Source organism: Chiroxiphia lanceolata, chromosome 7 (genome assembly GCF_009829145.1).
Source record: "Chiroxiphia lanceolata isolate bChiLan1 chromosome 7, bChiLan1.pri, whole genome shotgun sequence".
Taxonomy (NCBI): Eukaryota; Metazoa; Chordata; class Aves; order Passeriformes; family Pipridae; genus Chiroxiphia; species Chiroxiphia lanceolata.
In genome coordinates, this window is record NC_045643.1 from 28,865,383 (window position 1) to 28,882,028 (window position 16,646).

The following is a 16,646-nucleotide window of genomic DNA, read 5'->3' on the forward strand; positions in this document are numbered from 1 at the left end:
ATGCCTGTTACTTCTTTAATGTGTGGTAGGATTTTCCAACAGATGATCACTATCAGTGCAACAAAGCAGTGAAATCTGAGCATGGATCAGCCATATCAGATTCAGCTACATATTATTCTTTAAGTTGAAGTCCTTTTGACATATGAATGATATTTCTTGCAGTGTTACATGCTCCAAACCATTGCCTTCATAAATCCGCATGAGTGGAACCCTGCTGAGCTCTGATTAAATGTGTTAAATTGAGGAATCATCACATTAGATTGATTGTGTTTTAGGAGAGTCACATGCTCAACATTTAAAGGACCATTTTGTTTCTTCAGCTGGATGGAGTTCCAGGACGTTATTTAGAAAAGAATGAGAATTGTTTTTCTAGGAGTTACAGCCAAAGTTTTGTTGAGCTGTTTTAAGGTCACCATCAACAATCCTTTCTGAAACTGTTGTGTACCTGCTATTGTTTAAAGAAACGCCCATGTTTAATGCAATTGAAAGACATTAGAAAAAAATAAACATTTTTTCCCTTTACAGACTTCATGCTCTCAGTACAGTGTGTTTGGTCAGCAGTATTGCTCATCTGTTGACAGGCACATTTTGTTTCTACTTATGTTCAAAGCAAAGCATTTCCCCAGACTTCTGACATGATGAGGACAGTAAAAGTAGCTGTAAACCTAATATTCTGATGAAATCCTATTCACCTTCAGGTTTCTGGTTTCCACTCCTCCAAACGTGCTTTTCCACCCTTCTCAGAGTAGAGCTTTTACCAGTGATTAGAAGTGCTGGGAAGAGTAGCTGTGATGGTTCCGCAAATTAGTGCAGCACCTGATCTCAGAGAAGAGCAAACGTTACCAGCAACCACCAAGTGACATGTTCCTGCACAAATGCCAGAAACTTGGGCAGCACAAGAACTGGGACTACTGGATAAGACAACAATAATTAAGTTGAGTACTGTAAGAACAGCAGGGATGTGACAGGATGGCAGTAACGACTGGGACAGATGTTTTGAACAAAATTCAGAATGGCAGATATAAAAGTTGTGAAGTCAGAGGACCAGAGCTGGGTGTTAGGAACGCTACAGTCTGCAGGGTAAACTAAAAAAAAGTGTAGAATAAAACAAAACCGCTCTGTAGAAGGGTAAAGATATTGTTCTTAGTGATGTTGTGTAGTCCACTGCAATGCCTAGGGGTTAAGTTTGGGAATCACTGAGATGTGGGCAACAGCTTTAGTAATTCTAGCTGATAAATTGCTGTTTATCTGGAAACACATATTTTCTGATAAAGAATGAAGACACAAATCCAGTAATGGTGGAAAGGCAAAAATCTCCTTGGAGAATTCTTGTATTTCTTCCATGCTAAGGTATTAAGTCCATTAGAAACATATATGAATATTTCACAGGAATGTGAAAATTACTAAATAAGGACAGAAGTCATCCTTATGTAAGTGGCCCTATATCATGCAAGGAGAACAGAAACTAGAAATTCTTAATTGCTCTGGAACTGAAGGAACAGATTATTTCTGTCCATGCAATCACCACTGCCACAGTAGAGGCAAAAGAGAAGAAGCTCATAAGGATAGGGTTATAAATGGAAAGCCTAGAATCATAGAATCATTTAGGTTGCAAAAGACCTTTGGGATCATTGAGTCCAACTGGAAACATAGCACTGCCAAATCCCACTAAACCATGTCTGGAAGGAAAACTTAAATGTGATGTGCTGAAGTCAGATGGACAACCTCCATCCCAGACCTGTGGGAAACTGCCAGCTGCAATTTCAATTCTGGTAACAGATATTTTTAATAACTATTTAGTCAGGGATCATGACACAGAACTTGCAGAGCAGCTGGGCTTGGATTAACAGCCTTGGATCCAAGTTTTTCTAAACAGAAAAAATATGGTAGCTCTCACTGGCTTTGTTTTTTCCATGGAGCATTTGACAAAGTGCTGTGCTGGAGACTAATGGCCAAGACAGACGCGGAATATGAAGTTGGGCAAAGAGCTGGTTTCTAGTGAAGTGGCAAGAGATGGTGTTAAATGAGGAAGTATTAGTCTGGATAAAACTTACTAGTGAAGTTACTCAAATATTACTCTCGGGACAGATTTTGTTGGATTTTTTTCTTATTTCATCTGGCAGCAAGTGAGCAATGACAGACTTGGCTAATGAGAGAAGCAGAGGTGGTATATGATAGATAAGAAGAAAAGGAGTATCAGTACCTGACATTTGAGGACTAGCATAGTAGAAATGGGATCTGGGACATTCAAGTATACAAAGTGCATGATCATTCTCTTGGTGATCACAGACAGAAACTGCATTATCAGAAATCACATTAGTTCATCACAGAATAAATAACAGACACCAAGATAACGCAACTTTGCAAAAGGTAAAGGTTCCTTTTGATGACCAAGAAAATGTGAGAGCTTGTGCTTGTCTCTTCGTTGTGCGAAGACATTAGAAGAGTCTGTCTCAGAAGAGAAAAGGCTGAGAGGAAGAGAAGGATTACAATTGCTGACTGACTGCAGACACCAGACAACCGGAGCAACTAGGCACCAGAGCAACTAGGTTTTAGAGCAGCTCACTGTTAGCACTAATGGGAACAAAAAAAACACAGCAAAAGATTCAATAGACCTTTATGGTGGAGCCTGCTAATTTTATGACAAAAATTACTTCACATACATAAATAGATATACTTTTAAATATATATATTTAGGTTCACAATACAATGAAAAGCATGGCCCTTCGTATCTCACACAGTTAAGACTGTTTTATAATTTAATTATCAAAATTCAAGGAAAACAGACTTGGAACTTTGGATCTATGCTTTTTTAAAAAAACCATGAAAACTTCTATCTAGGGGGACATAAGGCTGTAACACTAGTCACTCCTGCACTGCTCTGAGGTTTCTGAGCATTACCTTCTTCACAGGCAAGTGCTCACCCACAAAAGCAGCAGAATGACAGGGCAGGACAAACAGAACGGTGAAGGCAGATTTAGAGGCAAAGATGAAGAGAAAGAAACCTAAACAGATTGGATTTTAGAACTTTGCAGTTTGTTCTCTTTTAATATAAAGCAACTCTTCTGTGTACCAGACAGAAAACAATGACTACGTTTTCAGTTCTAGGGATGTTATTAAATACTGAGTGAGCAGAATCTAGCCTTTTCCCCCTGAAACTCAACTGAATATATTCCAGTTAACAGCATTCTTAAAAAGGAAAAAGAAAAAAAGTATTTTCAAAGAAGAAGCTAGTTTGAGTTCCTGGAACAAATATATTAGATAAATGTTCCTTCCATTTACTCTGTGCCCAAGAAATGGCATTAACACTATGAAAAAGTCAAACAAAAAAGACAGAAAATAAAAAGTTATGGCTCCCCATGGCATCAGTAAGCAGAAAGGGTATGGAACAGATTCCATTACATTTTATATATTTATCGTAACTCATGGTATTGTGGGGTTTTGACGGCTGTGGGACTGAGGGACCAGGTATTCAGATAACTCAAGTCTGCCTGTGTGAACTGAGGAATAGCTCAGGCAAACAGTTACTTGGGTTAACTATGCCTCTGCTCTCAGGCCAATGCCAACCCCGTGCCTTGTGTGTGAGGACAGCAGGAACCCAGACACGACTCACAGGAACCCATTACTAAGTTAGGTGAACATTTTATGGCCATTACCAGAACAGACTGAATTGAAAACCTGGCTAAATACATCACAGGAAGTCATTAAAAACAAGCAGAAATGAAAGGAAAAAACCGAATTATTACAACTTTGCCTGGCATCAGGCAAAATATTCAAGACTGACTGAGCTGACTGTGGGAGAAATCTTTTCTCACTTCTGATTTTTGTATTATGTTAAAATTAATTAAACAGGGAGAAAACTTTAAACACTGGAACACCTTGCCCAGAGAAGCTGTGGATGCACTATCCCTGAAAGTGTTGAAAGCCAGGTTGGATGGGGCTTTGAGCAATCTGTTCTAGTGGAAGGTGATTGGAACAAGGTGATCTTTAAGGTCCCTTCCAACCCAAGCCATTCTATGATTTATGAAACTGTTCACAAAGAGACAAAAAATAGCTATTGGAGCATAACAGCACTATGGGCAAACCAGAAGCCTCTCAAACTCTAAACACTTAATATCCATGGGCTTGGGCAGCAGCTTATTTATGTTTCAGTTTAGCCCAATAATTACACATGCCATGCACATGTCCCAGCTCTTGGTTTCTCTGGGATGCAGCAAGTTACAGCAGCATTACAGTAGTGCTTAGAGACTCCAGCTAAGGGCTACAGTATGTAACAGAGCTGCAATAAATACATATAAAGCAGTGAAAAAAATGGTCTGTTTTATTTTACCAGGGAAAATCAAGGTACAAAGATGAAAGTTCCTCAAATCTGTCTGGAATGGAATCCACATCTCTTCTCAGTCTCTATCCAGTCTCCGACTCAAAATACAGCCCTGTGTTCAAAAATGAAGTCAAGTCCCAAGTGCTCTGAAGTCTCTGTTTTTGATTTTTTTGTCTACACTGGCAACCAGTAGAGTCCTGAGATCTTATGTTTGCCTCTTCTCGCCAGAGAAGTCTCCAGTTCTCCACAAAAACATGCAGACAATTTGGTGACTGTATGACTTAAGAAGCCAATACAGGTTCTTCACCACAGGAGATGGGGCCTAATCATAAGGGTATTTTGGTTTATGTTCTTAAATCTGCCCAGCAAGGAAGAAGTGATTTAGGTATAAACATCAGCTGGCCCACTGACAGGCAGCAATGCTCAGGAAACAATAATCTTGCACTGCAACTTCTAATCCTCTTTCAAAGATTGACAATTGTTAATGAGATTTATCTTAGGAGCAGATAGAAACCAAAACATCAGCTTCTCCCTTCAGCAGATGATAAGGGATTTTCTTGGAGATTTTTTACACAATATTCATTAAGGAGATTTGAGGCTTCCATTCTCTCAGGAAACGAGGCAATGGTAGCAAAGTATTTCTGTATAGGTTCCATGCTATTGGAATATGTCACAAACATTAATTCATTTAATCTCATGGCAGTCGTATTTACAGCTGTGGGAAGGTTTCATTGGTTTAGATTCAGAAAAATTTGAAATTATTTTCAATTCAGGCTAATCTTTATATGCTTGCCCATGCTGTAAATAGCAAAGCAGTGTCTATAGTGCAGAAATTGCTTAGAGAAATACTAGTGGTTAGGCTCAACTAGATGATCAAAAAGGTCCTTTTCTAGTACTACAGTCTACCATTTTAAAAAAGAATACAAACTACTGATAACATCTGCTCTTGGCAGTGTCACAAAAAGAAGATATATTGGCTGAAGTCCACTTGAGTTTGATTTGATTCAAGTTCAAGTCAGTAGTGCCCTCGTAGCCTTATTTTGTGCAGCCTGACCCGTGTCATAGCAGTAGGTATGATCTCATCCTATTGTCACAGTGATCATCAGTCAATACAGTGGGTCAGTTTTTCCCATCTTCAGAAACAGAGGTTGAAAAGCAATGATAGGAATTGCTCTAATCTTTATGTTCATGGCTATCTGGTGAGCAGGTGGACAAAATCACCTCTGTATTCTGGCAGAGAAGAGATCTTTGTGGGTTTAATAAATTGCTTTAAGTACTTGTACAAAATACATATCTATATTAACAACATTCTTCAACGTGATTTTGAAAACAACTCAGGACAGTTTCTTTGAGAGAACTAGAAAGCACTTGATGCAGAAACCTTATGTAGATGGTGGGTACTCCCTGCTATGCACAAAAGAATTCAGGAAGAGGAGAGAGAAACAGGAACTTTTGTCACTGCAGGTCAACTGACTCATCTATAAAGGCTGGTGTTCACTCTACTTTGGTGTGTCAGAGACCATGAAGTTATTAAAAGTACCTAAGCCTGCCTTAGTTTATTTGGTCTTACCCGTTTTTGGCTGCACCGCACAATCAAGAAGGTCTCGATGCTGTGCTCTTTGAGATAAGCGTTGCGTTCCCCTCCAAAGCCCAGCTCCACCTCGTAGTCTCCATTGAGATAGTTCAGGGTTGCTTTTGTGATGTGGATGCGCCTTCAATGACACAAAACAAAAGTTATCACCTAAAAAGCCAGGTCCTGTCAGGGAAAAGTTCCATGTGCTGGAACAAACAAGCAGTAAAGTCCAATTTATTTAGCCATGCCACTATTCTTACAGATTTAGTATGGAAGTTTCATGGATAAACACAACAGTTTTGACGAAGCAACTTACCCAGCTTTGCCCCCTGCTTCCATGTGGTTGGCTAACGTGACATCGTTGGACCACACATCGAACTGCCACTTCCGAAGGCCCAAGACCCCGCAGTGAACTCTCCCACTGTGGATTCCAACCCTCATGTTGACATTTACGCCCGTAACCTCCCGGACCAGCCTGAAAAAAGATACAGGGAAAAAGGGACATCACAAAAACCTGCATGGTTGTAGTCAGTGGTACAAACTTGTATCCAGAACACAAAAATCCATAATGATCCATAAATTACTCACACATACACATGGTGCTGCTCATCCACATCAACAGGACAGCAGAACAAAACTGGATGAGCTGTACTGCTCCTGGACGGCCAGGCTGGCCAAGGAGAGTACTAATTAGAACGGGGAGTTCTTGAGTAAATCCATGTTCACTGAACTCAGGATCAAGTTGACAACTCATAAAAAAATTACCTTTGGGGCACTAAAAGGAATAAAGTGCTGGTCTCTGATTTCCATACCAAAGCTGGACATAACCTGCCAGCACTCAGCCTCATTAAGAGTAATAGCATGTTGCAAAGAGAAAAGGGAAATGATTTCAGAGATCTTAATTTGTCTTCACAGCACCAAGTGTCAACTCTTCCACTGACGAAATATGATATGTGTGTGAAATGCCGCACTGAAGTTAGAAAGCTTGAACAGGCCTTACAGCTGCAGTCAGAGTAGCAAAACCAGAGAACCACATCTATTGCAGTCACTCCAAACAGGCAGCTACAAATACTCAAGCTCTGATTTTAATGAGGTTTTGGATGCTCTGCTTACTCCCAAATGACCACTGGAATACTTCGTGGGTTTTGCCGTTTTAGGACAAAAGTTAACTTCAAGAGCTGTTCACATGGAAAATATATTTAGGAGTGTGGGTAGGAGACAGTCTTGAAGAGGCCACCAGAACAACTCTGCTTCTCGTTACTGGTGATCACATCATTCCCAGAATGTCCATGTTTCACAGGCAAATTCACCTACATCACATAGCACAGTCCTTTCCTTTCAGTAGTTAGTTCCTTGCAGCATGAAGTTGTACTTTATACCTATCAGATTTCAATCTCTTTGGTTTTCAGGTTCATCTAGTCTTTTCTAGATAACATCATCTGGACAGGTAAGTCCTCCCAACTCCCGAACATCAACACAGTTCCAATATTTAGTTATTAATGAAACTACATGATTAAAGATAGACCAATTCTGGACTCTAGTTCACTCCTCACAGTGCAATATGCCCCTTAAAACACTGTCCAAGATGACTTCTTGTTGAAACAGCTCCCATCCTCGCAGAGCTCCTTTTTCCTTATGATCCCTATCTTACATTTCACTACCTACTCATGGAAGCAATATTCCTTATTTTTATTAACAAGCATCGGAGATTCTCGACCAGATAAAGGAAGCTGATATGGGTAAGGTGTCACAGGCTTACGAACTGAAAGAGCTCCAACCACAACACTTGGGAAAGGAACAGGAACTGAGGTAATTAAAATGCAGTTGCAGCCATAACCCTTGCAGGGACAACAGTTCCCACTCCACAACCCCTACTGCACCCTCTGCCAAGCCATGTTACTGACACAAGACCAGGGAACTTCTCTCCATAGAGTCGTTGATAAGAAGGGGACTTTGTCTAAACTTTGCAGAAAACAAATAACTTTGTTATTCTGTATAGACAAGAGAAATATCCTTTGTTACCTTCCCTTTTTTTAGTAAAGTTATACCAGCAGTACAGTGAAAACAATTTTCTTGAATTCTTTCCTATTTGGGGTAGCACTTCCTGCTGTTATTGTGCACAGATGAAATCAGCCTACAGGCAGGGTCCAGTGTTGGTGAAGCCTGCAATCAAATGTTCAGTAGCTACTGATTACCTTAATTGTGAAACCTCTTATATTGATCCTTAGGGGAGGCGGAATAGGGGTGGGGAAACAGAGGTAGTGAGAACAGAGTCACCTTCCAGACCTATTAAGAGATCAGATTGTTAAATGCATTCATTATACATCAAGGGGAAGACAAGTTTTAAAGGCTGCTGAAGAGCTATTTGTAAATAAACATTGAGTGCACTTCAGCTCCCTGTTTACTCCAAGGTAAGGTGGGTTGCAGTTAATCAATGAAGTCTAGACTTCCTAGTGTTACTCAGCCTTGTGGGGGATTATACAGAAATGCATGAAGATGTCTGGATTTCATCAGGCCAACTACTGCAGAAGATGAGACTTTTCTGGGCAATAGACACAGTATTCTCTTTGTAGGGCTGGTGGCTTAAAATTGCTGCTTCTTGTGCTTGACAAGACCCTTTGTCACCTGCCACTGAATTGTACTTCACGTGGAAGAAACAGTATTCTTTCAAGGGCTACTGAAAACCAGTTATTTGCAATTCCTTTTATTTTGCATGCTGCATACAAACCCCAAAAGAAGACTAGTGCAAAGGAATGGAGTTTAAAACCAGGAAAGGAAAGCCAGGAAGTCCTAACAGTTTACACTGTATACAAACCAAGGGAATGCAGTTGCTTACTGTGCTTTGAATGGGAACTCCTGGGTGAAAACACTGCTTTTCAACCTATGTAGCTGTGCTATGAAAATTAAGCTGAGACGTGTGAGGGTGTATTCACATCCTTGCAGAAATTCCAATGGTAAGGATGTGCTGTCCCAAGCTGAGCAAACAGGTAGCTCTATGTTTTATCAAGCTGAAGTGGAAACTCCATCAATTTACTGTATGGAATGAGAGGAGAACCACACAGAGATCTTCTACTTCCCTCTTGGTACCACTAATACTTCAGAAGATGCTTTCACGAAATCAAAAAAAAAGAAGAGAAAGGAAAAAAACAGCGGAATCTGTGCAGCAGGGGTGGTGCAGATATCAAGGTCAGCTCATTTACCATCCAAAACTGACTGAACTTTCTGCCTAAACTTGTAACTCAAGATGAACAAATAAATCTTCCCTGTCTGAATTCTGAAAGAATTGGCCTGTGAAAGCGCATGTCCTATGCAAAAAACATTCAACATTGTCTGTAATCCTCCAAGTAATAAAACTAGATATGGGTCTCATATTTGCTACTCTCTAAAGATAGGAATAGTCTGGACAAACAAGTGGTTAGTATGATCTCAGGACCAGGCGAAGTTTCAGAAGAAGTTTTAAACGAAAAAAAAATAAAGATGAGGAAATAAATGGAAATAAAGGAAAAAGATCACGGATCTGTCCCAGTCTGTGCCAGACCAACTTTATTTCAATAATTAATTTAACTGAAGTAAGAAAGTCTTGAATCTGACATTTTTGGCATAGGGTCACATGGAGGAGGATTAGTTAAACTAGACAAGAGAGGCCTTAGTAGAGCAATTTTAAGGTGAGTAAAAAGCTGAATGAATAGTGACTGAAATTTAATAAAGTTATTATTAATCTTCTGAATTCACAATTCTGTAATTCACTGTAATCCTCCTTTGTGAATGAGACTTCCAGTAATTATATTAACCTTTGCCTTTCTCATCAGGAGGTTGAGCTCTGGTATCCATGTGGGTGTGATGGGCACAAGTGTCTGCCTTTCTGCTGTCAAACCTTTACTGTATTCTGTTTTTTTGCTCTAGGTGATCTCCCTTTTTGCTGGCCTGAGTTCTCTGGCTTGGCTACCTTGCTTCTAATGTAAAGAAGACCTAACAGGAAAGAGAATCTACTTGCTATTTGTTTCGAAATTCTCTGTGGCGAACATGGCACTTACGATATGGCCTCTATCATATCCATTCCCATCTCAACACAGCAGTGGGCATGGTCAGCTCTTGCTTCTGGCAATCCAGACACACAGTAATAGCAATCACCCAGGATCTTGATCCGTAAACAGTGGTTCTCCTAAAAAAAATAAGAATAATAAAGGAGAAAGAAGTATTCAGCTTATATTCATGCTTGCAATAGCTTGCCTTTTAGGGCAGTGAATATTTAAGAAATCCAGTGAACGAGCACAGTATGTCATTCTTGCAATAGGAGAATAAAAACAAGAGAAAACAAAATTATAATGGAAAACTTACGGCTGCTAGCTTATCAAATCTGGCAAAGAGCTCGTTCAGCGTCATGACCAGCTCCTGAGCAGTGCACTGGGAGGCCAGGCTTGTGAAACCCTCTATGTCTGCAAAGAGGATGCTTGGGAAAAAAGAGAACAAGAAAAAAAAAGAGAAAGTGTCACAAAATTTGTTGCTGATATTTTGTGTAAGTTCTGAGGTAGAAGTCCAGGGATGAGGAAGAATGTAGGAGTGCCCCAGTTCTATAGCAACAAGGAGATGAGCAACCCTAATGTCACGTTATGCCACAGCTTCTATCATACATAAAGCCCTGAGGGATGTGGCTTCATCCCCTCCAGAGATTAGAAAGTCCTGTCATCCCCCCCAACTCCACCCCCCGTCCAGAAAATTTACAGTATGTTGGGAGCTGGTGGTGGCATGATAATGCTGTCAGACATCAATAACAACAAGGCAGTCCTACCCAATGAACAGATTAGCCCAGCTATAAAATCCACACTTAGCCATTATACTCATATCCCTCAACCTCTCAGCTCAATAACATCGCCTGTGTCTTAACCCTTCTGCCTGCTGCTCCTGCTGTCCAAGTGCAGCCACAAAATAAAGTCCCTCTAGTGAATAACTGGGAAAGCCCTACAAAAGCAGCATGGACTGTTTTGAAAGCACAATTATTTGAATCACAAGTACTATTAATGACTCTTTGATTTCAGTTAATCAATTTTAATGTTGTATTGTAAGGATTCTGTGTTTTTTTAAACTGGAAAAAGATTCTGTCTCATTGATAATTACGACTTGGAAAATATTGACTTGCAATCAAACACAGTTATTATGGCAAATTTAAAACTATTCAGTAAAACAAGCACCAGAGTACATCTATACAGATTTAAGATAAAATGTATGTATGCACACACATTTTTTTAAATAGAAAATTCATAAGCTCTACTTTTATGTTGGAATATTTAGCCAGTGGTTGATTTGTTCTTTGAAGTTAATTATTGCATCAAGCTGTACTTGGAAGAGAAATTAAAAGTCTAAACAACAAGCACTTTGGAATGGTTTCTTCTTTGTAAAATAAAACTCCAACATGTTTTAGGCAAATTGCAGAGGTATGTTTTCAGTTGGAATTCCCTGCAATGTCTTCAGACAGAAAGCAAACCCAACAAAAATATTTTCACAAGTATTTTTTGCAAAAATCCTGAAACACATTTCAATTCTGGCATGCTTTTCATATTTTCCTTCTACATTTCAACTTCAATAAATCATCAACTAAACATATTGCATTAAATATTTCTTTGTTAGTCAGACTGATGTTAAAATGTACAAGAAAAAAGCCAAGACAGGAATGCAGGGATGTCTGAATCAAAATATACTTTGCCATTTTTAAACACTTGAGAAAATACACAAAAATAAATTAAGATTCCACATATTTACAAATAAAAATAAACCTTCTAAAGAAACACACTTGAAATCAGCTGAAATCTTAGAGAAGTCTGTACTGCTCACTAAGCAACTTAACTATGTGCTAATACGTAATGTTGAAATGGGAAATGTCTCCAGTTCTTGTGGTAGTGACAAAATGTTGCAAGCACGTTCCTCTTCCAACATGGGACAAATTGCAAATTTCTCACTTTTGGACACGTTCACACTCTTTGCTGGTGTGCATGTTGTAACAGCTACGTGTTAGAACAGGAGGAATAAAGATCAGTTGCTTCCTCTGACGTTCAGATAGCAGTGGGTGTATCCGAAAATAGTAAGCAGGGATGCCCTGAGCCTTCTGCTCATGCTTGATTCAGAAAACCAGTGCTAGCATAGTGTCCTAATAAACATGGATAAATGACTGAAGGTTGCTCCCTCCATTCCCCATTACTATCATGATAGATAAATGGATCAGACATTTCTAGGAGTTAAACTGCAGCAATATTTTCAACCACACAAATGAAGCAATCAGCAGAGACCTATGCAGCTATTCTACACACAGATTTATGTCAGCTAACCAAGTAACATGAACCTCTTGAAGCACCTGAGCATGTTACAGACGGACAGCTGTGTGCGACCTGCTCTGCGACCAAACAGCCCCACCACTGAGCTGCCAGACAACACTGTCTGGGATACAAGGGCTGCAGGGAATGGAAAACCTCATCAGGGTATGAAAATGACTGCGTGGGAGATGGCAGAGGACAGAGCAGTGATCTGGGAACTGAAGACAGAGAGGGGAGAGACAGACACATTTGTGGCAGGAGACTGGAGAAAGAACAGGACACAATGGTCAGAGAAAACAGTCCTTGCAAACAGGAACCCAGCTTGAAGCCTCTGTCCTCTGCTCTCAGTAAAGAGCTCTGAAAGCCACTAAATCACATTTTACTCCTCCTGCCTAATCTGTTCCCTCCCCACACTCCTGCCAGCACTGCAGCTTCAGCAGCAGAGACGACAACCAGGTTTATCACTCCCAATCCTGCTAATGACCCACCCACAAGGGAGGAATGGGGCCTCATGTACGTGGTGCTGTCCTACGGCACTTCTGTTCTTTTATTATTAGCCCTCGTAAGCCTTAAATTCAGCATGCTCTCTATAAAATACCCAACAATCCAGAAGCAACTAGAAAAAAAGTACATTTCTCTTACAGTAGCCATCAGGGAATAGCACACGATCTTAGTCCTGTATTTAGTCAGAACTTTCATTTACAAAAGAAGCCTGCTATACCTATCTCCTTATACACACAACACACATAGTGAGATTGCAGGAGCATCTCCCAATCCTGTCAGTGCATCTTACCCAGATCAGAAGCCTTGAAATTTAAACACACAGCTTCCCCACTACCCTTAGTTTCTCACTCCACACTTACATGTCAGACTACCCTTAGCAGTGAAAAGATTTTATTAAAGGACAATGGTGATGGATGATTGTGATGAAGGGCATAACTCAAGCCAACTATTTGTCAGTCTTCAGAGGGCATGTGATTTCCTTGCTGGTGGGAACACAATGCCAGTAACAGGCCTTCCTTGTGCCAAAATGTGCAGTAAATGACAGTGGTCAACAAAAGGTCAGATGAAATTATTATTATAGCTATAAAATATCATGAGATAAGTCAGGCAGTGGTTTAGCAGTACTATTAGCTGAAGCTGACTAGAAGGGATTGACCACATAATCTGCAGCCTGGACATCAGCAACTATTATCAGTCCTGAGTCCTAGTCCCTTCATCTGGAAGGTTACTGTTTTGTGGAAAAACCAGTTTAGCATGTAATTAAAATGTTGTAATGGCTTCAGAGCTCTTGATATATTTTCCACTCCATCACTGTCTTCAGATTTACCATCTGATTGGATTTTGTCCAGCAGTAACCAGGGTATGACCTCAAAAAATACAGAAAATGATTTATTTCTGGGAAAGACAGAGAAGAAAAGGAGTTATCATTAATTTTATAAGTTTTTTTTAAATTCTTTCTGCTTTATTTTGGTTGAAAAGTACCACAAATTGTGTTATAGGGTAGAGGTGAATACTTTCCTAAGCTCCTATTTCAGTTCCTATTTCCAGCAAGGACTGGCTCAAGACTTCATCACTGTAGAAGGCAAGCTCAGTTTCTGCCTGTTGCCCTAAGTGGCTCATGACACTGACAGGGAAGAAAGATGAAAAGGAGTCTGATGGCAGATCCTGCCATCCTCCCCTCTGCTTACAGACCAGGCCGATACCTGCCTGTTCTCACCCAAGCCTCAGGCAGAGGAACAGGAAAGGCAGATACATGGACTGGAACATCCCACAGCTGCTGGCTCCTGCTGAGTCTACCAGTCCATGTCTGATGGGCAGCACAGGGCAGGCTGGAAACACAGCTCTGGCTGCTGCTGCTGCGACTGGAATTTCAGTCTCTGCCTGAGCTTGGCTCTTACCAAAACCACCACTGTGAGGTGACCTGTGAGGCCTCCATGAGCAGGGTGCTGGATGCTCCCTGCACAGTGCTTTACACAGTTTACAGGCAGACTGAGGGGAAATGGAGGGAGGCACAGCTGGGATGCAGAGACAAGGAGAAAATTCCCAATGTGCTGAGCTAAGCTTTCCCATTTTTTGGTCTGTAATGCATTCACACAATAGTAAAGATATACCTGGACAGGTCCAGGTCTATTCCTCTGCACAGGGGGTCCTACCACTGTAGGGCATTTCAAACTATCTCCTGTAAGTCAGGTGATCCTTGCTGTGACTGCATGACCGACCTACCCTGAGACAGAAGCATCACAGGATCTTTCAATGACAAAAGATGGCAAAGCAGAACTTTCTTAGCAAGAGTGCTGCAAGGGGAGAGATCTTGGCTGAAAGCAAAGAAGAGCGTAAGGAGTAGGAAGAGTCAAGGACAAGGTGGGAAGCAGGAAACCACATGAGACATTTAAGAACCACACACATCTACAGAGATTGAAGTGCAGCCCTTAATGTCTGAAGCCAATACAGTTATCAAAGGAGGGACACAACACAGGTTTCCCTGTAAATGCAGGATTATTCAAAATGCTAAATTAAATCATCAGTGCTTCTAATGTAAAAACAAAAAAACCAGTCGTGTTCTATTTCGAGACATGAGCGTGCCATGCACGCCAGCCGCAACATAAATCAAGCAAGGCAAGAAACACAAACCCTATCACCATCACAACGGTAATGCCAGTCATGAATATAAACACCATGTGTTGCTGGAAACCAAACACCACAGGCACTGCATGGGAAACAGAACAAAACCCCAGACTTGGTGAGGTTTAATGACTTATAATAACTGCAAAGTGCATCTGACTGGATGTGAATCAAAGCCATGATATTTTACCACAACCAGTGCTACCTACAAGGGAAGAAAAAGTTAATGTGTCATAATAAAGTAACCATGGTTCACTAGATACAAGCATTCACAAGCAAAGGTGTAACAAAAGGAAACCAGCTGCTGCAGACACTTGTCAGTGAACTCACCTGGCTAATGGTGAGAACAATGTCTCAGGGTGCTACTGTTACTTTCCAACACATTCCACTGTTGTTGGTGTTACATGTCATTAAGTCATACTATGAACAAGGAAGAATAAAGGAGAAGGACGGATTGGGATGAAGATGACAAAACTCTCACTCAAAAGGCTGTGTTGAGCTCTTAACCAGGCTTTCACAGAATCACAGAATGGTTGAGTTTGGAAGGGATCCCTGGAGGTCATCTTGTCTGACCCTCTGCTCAAGCAGGGCCACTTAGAGGCCATGTTCAGATGTCTTTTGAGTATCTCCAAGGTGGGAGCATCTGCTGAGCAGTTCAGTAAATGAGTAAATTTTCACACTTGGATGTCCATTTAACAGCCATTTCCTCTCCAGCACTGTAAGCCCAGAAGTTATTTTCCAGCTCTAGTGGCATAAACATAGTATTAAGTTCATCTAGAAGTTCCTAGGATAGACACAGCATCAAGATAGACCCAGTCTCTCTTTCCTAACTATAGCTACTTGGGGATGGGTTGGCACAGAAGTCCTCTGTGTGCTCTCTCTTCCACCCACCCTATGCACAAAATAGGATTTCAGCTCCAGAAACACTGAGGACATCTCGCCATGCTCTTTCCCTCCTGAATTTGAGAGCAGCAACAACAAAAGGACAAACCAAAACAAGCTGAGGACTGTGATCAGGCAACATGTGTAGGCAGCAAAGCCCACCCAAGGAGAGTGAAGTGGCCCACATAGATCATCGTGCTGAGTGACAGTTCAGTGACTGGTCCAGCAAGTACTGCAAGCTACTTCTAGACTAACACAGGTCTCAACAGAACATCAGCCTTCTCCCTAGGGATGTCTATGTGACAGCCTAAGAACTTAGCCTTAGTAATGCAAAAAATGTTTTCCAGAACAGCAAGACATCAGACAGACCAGAGGTTAAAATTTTTCCTTTTCCTATGTTCATGGAAAAAACCCCAACAGTAAAAAAAAAAAAACCGCTCTCTGTCCTAAACATAAATGGTCATTTTGGAGAATATTCATTTAGTATTGGAAATCACCTATTGTTTCAAATGAGCCCTGGTACTTCTGTGTGACACATCAGCTGACACAGTTCCCCCTTGGGAAGCGAGACTCTGTCCTGCACCATGACAGTGCTGCATCTTAACTGGTGGCTCCCCCTTGCTCAAGAGGGTGAGAAGGCACATATGTACACAAATGCTGTGATAAGCAAAGGAATACTCAAAAGAGAGAATAACACAAAATAGGAGGAAATACACACAAAACCCCTACAAAACCAAAACGCCAGAAAACTGTGAGCCTTTTCACCTATTTCTTTACAGCAAAAGGCAGAAAGCCTCCTGCTGCTCTTCCCAAGTTGCCAAAAATGTAAACCAAACCCACATCCCATATTTGAGGAGTTCACTTCACAAGACCATGCCAACTGAATCTGGTGACAGCAAAAACCCACAAAGAAGCAGGAGACCAGATGGCCTCCTGAAGA

At 40.9% G+C, this 16,646-nt stretch overlaps 1 protein-coding gene across 3 annotated transcripts in view; it reads right to left on the reverse strand.

The window, feature by feature from the left end:
- The window catches only part of ADCY5 (adenylate cyclase 5), a 206,482-nt gene that overhangs the window by 47,448 nt on the left and 142,388 nt on the right, over positions 1–16,646 (reverse strand). For all 3 annotated transcript variants that reach the window (XM_032693459.1, XM_032693460.1, XM_032693462.1), the window contains 4 exons: positions 10,233–10,344; positions 9,929–10,056; positions 6,211–6,369; positions 5,892–6,033 (listed from right to left, as the gene is read on the reverse strand). In XM_032693459.1, coding sequence (XP_032549350.1) covers positions 5,892–6,033; positions 6,211–6,369; positions 9,929–10,056; positions 10,233–10,344 — 541 coding nt within the window. The remainder of the gene's footprint in view (positions 1–5,891; positions 6,034–6,210; positions 6,370–9,928; positions 10,057–10,232; positions 10,345–16,646) is intronic.